The 7,161-nt window shown below is 32.4% G+C and overlaps 1 protein-coding gene across 3 annotated transcripts; it reads left to right on the forward strand.

Moving 5' to 3' along the window:
• Positions 1 to 1,290: 1,290 nt before the first annotated feature.
• On the forward strand, positions 1,291 to 4,774 carry LOC114398149 (mediator of RNA polymerase II transcription subunit 11-like). Of its 3 annotated transcripts, XM_028360308.1 has the most exons (5): positions 1,324 to 1,445; positions 1,549 to 1,597; positions 3,327 to 3,406; positions 3,504 to 3,620; positions 4,345 to 4,774. In XM_028360308.1, exons 3-5 carry the CDS (start codon positions 3,353 to 3,355, stop codon positions 4,519 to 4,521), a joined length of 348 nt encoding a protein of 115 aa, XP_028216109.1. In that variant the 5' UTR covers positions 1,324 to 1,445; positions 1,549 to 1,597; positions 3,327 to 3,352; the 3' UTR covers positions 4,522 to 4,774. The 3 variants fall into 3 exon arrangements, with proteins under 3 accessions (XP_028216108.1, XP_028216109.1, XP_028216110.1); XM_028360307.1 differs by lacking the exon at positions 1,549 to 1,597 and having other exon boundaries at positions 1,291 to 1,445; XM_028360309.1 differs by lacking the exons at positions 1,324 to 1,445; positions 1,549 to 1,597 and adding an exon at positions 1,665 to 1,926.
• The last annotated feature ends 2,387 nt before the right edge of the window (positions 4,775 to 7,161 follow it).

Consider the following 7,161-nt stretch of genomic DNA (forward strand, 5'->3'; position numbering starts at 1 on the left):
CAAATTAGTCAATACGAAAATACAAATTGTGAAAAGTCTTGTTAAGCAGCAGTAAAAGAATTTCAAGATTTCCTTTAAAAGATGTTAATAATCATATATCACAAATTAAATTATTATTGTAAATAAAAATATAATTTATATATCAAATATATTTTTTATTTATGTTAAGCTCACTACTGTTTTATTACAAATTTAGAAAGAAAACTAAGCAACTTGAACGAAGTTAAGGTTCATTACTCACCGTCGTTCCGCCACCAGTTGTCTGTGACAAATAACCAAGCAACGTACGTGTTTTTCCTTTTTTCTTCACTTCACAAGTGCGAGGTAGGAGAGTCACTTCTCTTCCTTTCTCAGTTCATTACACCAAACAGAACTTGCTGCTATTATCTATACTATTAAAAAAGGAAATAGTTATTCTTGGTATCCACAATTTTTAAATAATTTTATCATTTTTTTCATTCTTTAAACTTTTATTACTCTCTCTTAATAATTATTCACTATTTTCATGTTCTTAGTTATTTTTTATTAGTGTTATTTTTTTATTTTTTTACTTCTAAATCTTTTTTTCCCTTTACTTTTATTTTTTATATTTAACTTCTAAGTACTTCCCTCTTCTTCTGATGCGATTTCGGTTTATTCCAAATTTCATTGAAACTAAGAGTGAGTGCATTTGGTTGCGGTAATTATAATTGGGTAATGTATTTTTTTGTGGGAATTAAATTTATTTTCATTAAAATGACTTGTTTAGATGTTTTACTAAAACTAGAATACTGTGTCAGTGCTCTTGGTGAGTCGTCTCTTGCATAATTTTTTAAAAATTACAAAAATGAATTAATCGTATTTAGAAGTATGATTTCATTATAAAAAAAAATCGTATATATACATACTATTTCAGTTTTTAAATTTTTTATTATTTAAAGTTGAAATAATATGTTAAAATATGATTTTAACATTTTTTTAATTATTTTAAAAAATATATTTTAACATATAATTTTAGTTTTTAAAGAAAAAAATATTTTAAACAAATAAAAAATGAAATCATACCCTGATATATAATTTTTTATTGTGAGATCATATTTATCTATTTTTATAATTTTTTAAAAAAATACTTATTATGATAATTTTTATAAAACTCTACCCGTTTTCGTAATTAATCCTCACGGGTCGGAAAAGCAAACAGGAATTTTTTTTTAAAATGCAAAAAAAAATAAAAATAAGAAAAATAAAAAGTGAGAGTGTAGTTGTTGATACGTAGAATTTGTTTGGTAGCTAGACAAATTTATATATAGTATTTGATTGATGAATTTAAAATTTTAGAATTTGAAAAAGTAATTTACAACTACCTAAAAACACATAATTCTAAATCCCCTCAAAATAGTTCTGGATCGAAAGGCGAGGCGGACCTTCGGGCGTTGCTCGCTCTCGACACCAGCACTCTCTCTGTGGTTTGTCTTTCTTGCTCTCTCTCGTTTGCTAGGGTTTCTCCATTCAAATTTGGTTCTAAGGTTTCATGATCTTGATTTTATTATACTTTGATGACTATTTTAGTTCTCATTGGTTCTGGCTCTCAAGCTCTCTCTATCTCTCTCTCTCTCTGGTTTGTTTCTCTTGCTCTCATCTCCCCATTTCTTGTTAGGGTTTGTTCATTCAGATTTGGTCTTAAGGTTTCATGGTTTTGATTTTTTATTCTACTATATATTTTATGAGTTAACAGTTTTTAATTTAGGTTTCTGTTTGTTAGATATCTGAATTCCAGATAGATACATTTTGTGCATGCATGAGAGGGTTTTTCTTGAATTCTTTCTTAATTTGAGAAAGTTAAATGTTCAATCGAGATGGAAGAGTTCAAATTTCGAAGCTGGGTCATTTGGTTTGGGGACTAGTTACTTCATGAAGCAGTGTTGTAACTATGTTTGACTGTTTGTGGTAAGGCATTGGTCAAAATTGAATTGGAAATTGAAATTAGGTGTTTTTTGTCAATTTATTTCATAGAGACACGGGAATTATCTGTGGAACTGGATTGGTTAAAGTAGTGATTCACTATGGAGCTATTTTACTTGTTCATCGTGTTGTTTTTCAGTTCCATGTTTAGATTCTATTTGATAAGTTTGAGTCTCTTGCTGCATAACCTCATTTTTTTCATTGCTAATTTGTAGTCTAGTTAATGTATCTCACTGATGGTTCTGGTTGTCTAGTTAATGTATCTCACTGATGGTTCTGGTTGTTGTGTTACCCGTGGTAGTTTTGATCATTTGCTCGACCTTGAATTGAATTTATTGTGAAATGCTGATTGTATTTTACACTTGTAGTTTGACCTCCTTTTTTCACAGTATCCAATTTGGTTGTGCATCTATCTTTTTCAGTTGTTATTCTACTATGGTAAGAAATATCATAGTACTCACAATCGTAACTTCTAAGACAGCATTCAACTAAAGAGCCTTAACTCAAGTATACTATTTTTCTCTAATTAACAAACTATATTGAAATTTAAATGTTGTGTCTAATTAGAAAATGCGAATGAAGATTAGAAGATTCATTTGATTTTGTTAAACCATGTTTAAAATATGCATCTGAGATTTGAACAGTCAGATTTTCATCCAACGCCAATGACTCATGATTGTGTGAATGCATGAGTGTAGGAAATCCAGGTCAGGGGCCCTAGCATATAGCTTATAATTAGTTATTAAGTCAAATACCATTATTTTGGTGAAAACAGTTAACAAAATGCTCAGAATTTGTGGTTAATTTTTCTCTAAGCGTGACAAACAGACCATTAAGATTCTAGTATTTTACTAATTAAACATTAGGGATCCGTTAGGCTAATTATTATTATTATTATTATTATTATTATTTTTTTTTAATTCAAACTTGTCAGAAAATACTTTACTCTCTGATTGGTAGATATGGCCGTTTTTAAATTAATAAAGTATATTTTAGATAAAGTAAAAGGCTGCTCTCCCTGCAGCACTTCTCTCATTTCCTCTGCTCAGGTTAAGAGCTTAAAATATAGAGAACATGATGCATCATGCATGCATGGCCAAATTTCCTCTGCTACACGTCTCTCATTTCCTCTGCTCATTGTTTTTAATTCTTGATCAGTTTTTCTGCTGTGACTTGCACGCTATGATTGAAAATTAACTGCTGGCTATGGCTATTTTTTTCTTGAATATGCTGTAGTTTTGCTATGAGTTTGACTGAAAAATTAACCGCAGTTTAGAGTGAAGCCTGCTGGTGTATCAGATTATAACAATTTATAATCTGTATATCTTCAAATGGCAAACCTTATGTATCTGAAATTAATCCTAGTTTTTGGTGTGTGATCACAGAGAAGGAACACAAGGAATCAACAACCATGGATTCACAGGGCCAGACAACTTCATTGCAGAGACTTCAGAATGTAGAAAAGGTAATATTTTGAAAACATGTTCAAAAATGTCATGAAAGTGACAGAATATCTAGTTTGTTCGATTAATTTTTTTATCCTTTCTGCTGGTCATGTGTAGAGAATTGTGAAGGTTTTGGAGCTTGCAGGAGGAGTCATGGATGAGCTTGCAAGCCCTGTTGGTCCTAGGAAGGATGTGGTCCAAAACCACTGCCTTGAGTTCATGCAATTAATCAAGGTCCTTGTCTCCCAGAAATCAATTTATTCTTTTGTCTATTCATGTATATAAAAGAGGGTGGCATTATGGGTGCAAGTCCCAAAAAGAGCACACACTACCAAAACTGCACTAGTCTTATTTAAGTGGTCTCATTTAAATAATTAACGTTATATAAAATTAACAGCAGGAATTATGTAAGAATATTTTATTTACTTTACATTAATCGTTTGTTAGGTACTGGTTCAGAAATTAGCAAAATAATGAAAGAAAAGATAGGATTTTATTGACGAAATCTCCATTAGCCTAGAATCAGCGAGCCTTGGTTAGGAAGAGAAAAATAAAATTTGTTCTCGGATTTCAAGAACCTGAGATCTCTCCCCCATAACCAATCTCTAACTTAACAATATATCTCTAATCTTTCTCTCCCTATCTCTTAATAGCCTATATTTGCCAAATTTCATTAGAATTTTAACTGAGTCAATAACCCTAACCACCTTCATTAACAGAAATTCAGTCTCATAGGCTTGTTCTAACACCACCTACTTGCAGCCAGCTGGAATTTGAACTCTGAATCTGTGGGCCATACATAAATGTCTTAAATACTGACGATCTAACATGTGTCAACAACAACTAGATCAGCCTATTAGTACTTACAGTTACTTAAAGTTCATCATCATGTTAATGCTCAAACTTGTGCTGTAATTTTGTAACTCTTTAATTTCATTTTTTTTTTCAAATCTTTCAGGACATTCAGGTTGCATTGCGGGATGAAATCAAAAGTGCTTGTGAATATCGTCCATTTGAGAAATGTGACTATGGTTCAAGAATCGCCAATGAGATTTGTCACAAGAAAGTGGAATTTATTATGTCACAGTTAGATGCAATGAAACAAACTATAGATGAGTATCATGCAGCAGTTTGAAAATGTAGCTTAGTTCCCTGTAGAAGCCTGGGTTACCACCCGGTAATTGACTTATTTGGGATTGCTTATTACTAGTTAGCGTGTTGTTTTGGATGGGGTAACAATTACCCTTGTAGCGATAGGAAATCAGTGTATTTATTTGGATGATTATATAGTAGAATATCCAATGAGTGTGGATTATTTTGTTCCCCCTATCTTATTACGGGTAACACATTTGGATGATTATATAGAAGAATAACTCAGTTTCTTGCTACCTTGTTCCACCCTTGGACAGTTATGTCCTTATCTGTGGCCTCATTAATTTCCTGCAAGAAGAAAATGATTATCTTAGAAACATGTGAAAAGTTAAGGGCATTTTTAATTTTCATTTTTTTACCTTACCTTGTTCATTTTTTATTCCTGTTTTGAATTTTGGGTAAGAAACAGATAAAATTTGTCATAAGCTAAAATTAACTTGTGCATAAGATCATTTATAGAAGTTTTGTCATATAATTTTTCTAAAAGATTATTCTAACTTATACATAAGTTAATTTTTAGTTTATGAAGAAGTTCATTTCATTTTTTCTTAATTGTTTCCTAAAAGAACTCTTGAATAAGTTTATCCAACAGATCCTAACATATTGTCTAAACGTCATTTCTTAGAAGGCCTCAGCCAGAAGCTGAAGGACCAAAAATGAAATAGTCTCCATCCATCACAGTTATCTTTAACTACTCTAGCAGATGGAAGGTATCCACGTGAACCCTGCATAAGTTGGAATATGGTCTCTTATTTTGAAGAATTGGGAACATCTCTTGCATGTGCTTCAAGTCCTGAACAAGGCATTGATGTTTCATCAAAATCATGGAGTTATTTGACCAAGACATTAAAAATCTTTGTATTCCTTCACTTCCAAATAAGATCCAATAGATGGCAAAACTCTAAGACCATTCTGATAATGGCGAACTGTCATAGCTTGAAATCTTCTACAATTCCTTTGGGCAAATTGTTAGGCAAATACTGAGTGTTCCAACTCCCTTCTCTGTTGACAACTTGAGCCACATTCTAATTAAGCTCAATCACCTGAATATGCCATGGAGCATGACAAATAAGAGGCCCTACGGTCAGGATCCAATTATTCACCCAAAACCTGATGGTCTTGCCATTGCCTAACCTCCAGGCAATTGATTCCTAAAAATCCTCTCAATTTTTTTTCTATCAACAAATGTTAATTATTAGTTTATCAGAATCTTAGTAAGAAGAAATTGAACCCACCACCTCCCTCTAAGGAGTCAGAACAAACTTCCCAAGTTATTTTCAAAAAAAAAAAAAAGACTTCATTAACAAGATTAGCAAATCTAAGACCTAGGCCTCCCATCTTTATAGGGGTGCATATCTTAGACCAATATATAAGATGCAGATTCCCCCACAAAAGTCTCTACAGCTCTTGTCATTATCATAACAAATCTGTTTGAGCAAGGTTGTAGTTTTCATTAGGGGTGAGCAAGAAAGTATGATCCGACTAAACTGAGATAAAAGTAAGTCTTTCGGACGGATATGGTCGGGCCTCGGGTTAATTAAAGTAAATTTTCGGTTTTATACGGATAAAAACGGACCATCGAACCCGCACCCGACCATTCACGTTGCAGTATTTAAAAGATATTTCTCAAAAGCATTCAGTGTTGCCTCACCAGTTATTAAGGTAGCTTCAACTGAGAGCATGGAGCAGTGAACATATTTTTTATTAATAAAAAACTAAATCTTCAAACCTAGCCTTGCGGTAAATAGTTAATCTGAAAATCCAAGATAACATTAACACTCATTTTGGGTCGTTGACGTTGAGAGTCCATAGCTTTAGTTCTCTCTCCTTCTTACATCTATGTTTCACTTAAAATCCAAAAATCAAATCTTGCATCGATCTCTCTCTTTGTCTGGATTCAAAACTATTACAGAACAAAGAAGAATGAAGAAAACCTCATATGCCATTGACGGAGCTGCATGCAAGCTCACGGAAAGCTGTAAGCTAGTCTATCTCCGGCGACCAAAATGTGAGTGAAGGCAACAGGAATGTACCCACCCTTCGCAACCGAAACCCGATCACCGATCCTTCAAACGGACGGGTGCGGGCTGCATTTTTACTCGTTCGGTTTTCATAATATAAGAGGGAATGGCAAACAAAACAAATTTTGTAAGCGTAAGACATCCTACAACTGACAAGGTTTTGGTTTCTAAGGCAAAATCCTACTAGACATTTTGTCTAGGATCTCATGAACCAAGTTTATCTTACCTTAGGTATTTCCTCAAATTTTCAGTTCTAGGAAAAACCCAAAAGATTCACTAATCTTCTCCTCCTGAAGCTGCCAGTTAACATTCTTGTTGGAGAAGTAAATTCTGGTTGTCCTTATTTGGCCAGAGCTAGTGCAAAAAAGATCAAGGCAACTTGATATTACCTAACTTCAGCCAGAAGAGCTAAATCATCAGCACACTAAGTATTTTAAATAATTTTAAAATTATAGTAATATGCATCTTAATTTGGTTAATTTAAAAGAGTTTAATATATACTTATCTAACGTCATTCAATCACATTTTATCATTTGAATTAATTATTTTAAAATAATTATTTTAAAAATTAATAAAATTATCGTATATAATAAATTATAATT

This window comes from Glycine soja, chromosome 19 (genome assembly GCF_004193775.1).
Source record: "Glycine soja cultivar W05 chromosome 19, ASM419377v2, whole genome shotgun sequence".
Taxonomy (NCBI): Eukaryota; Viridiplantae; Streptophyta; class Magnoliopsida; order Fabales; family Fabaceae; genus Glycine; species Glycine soja.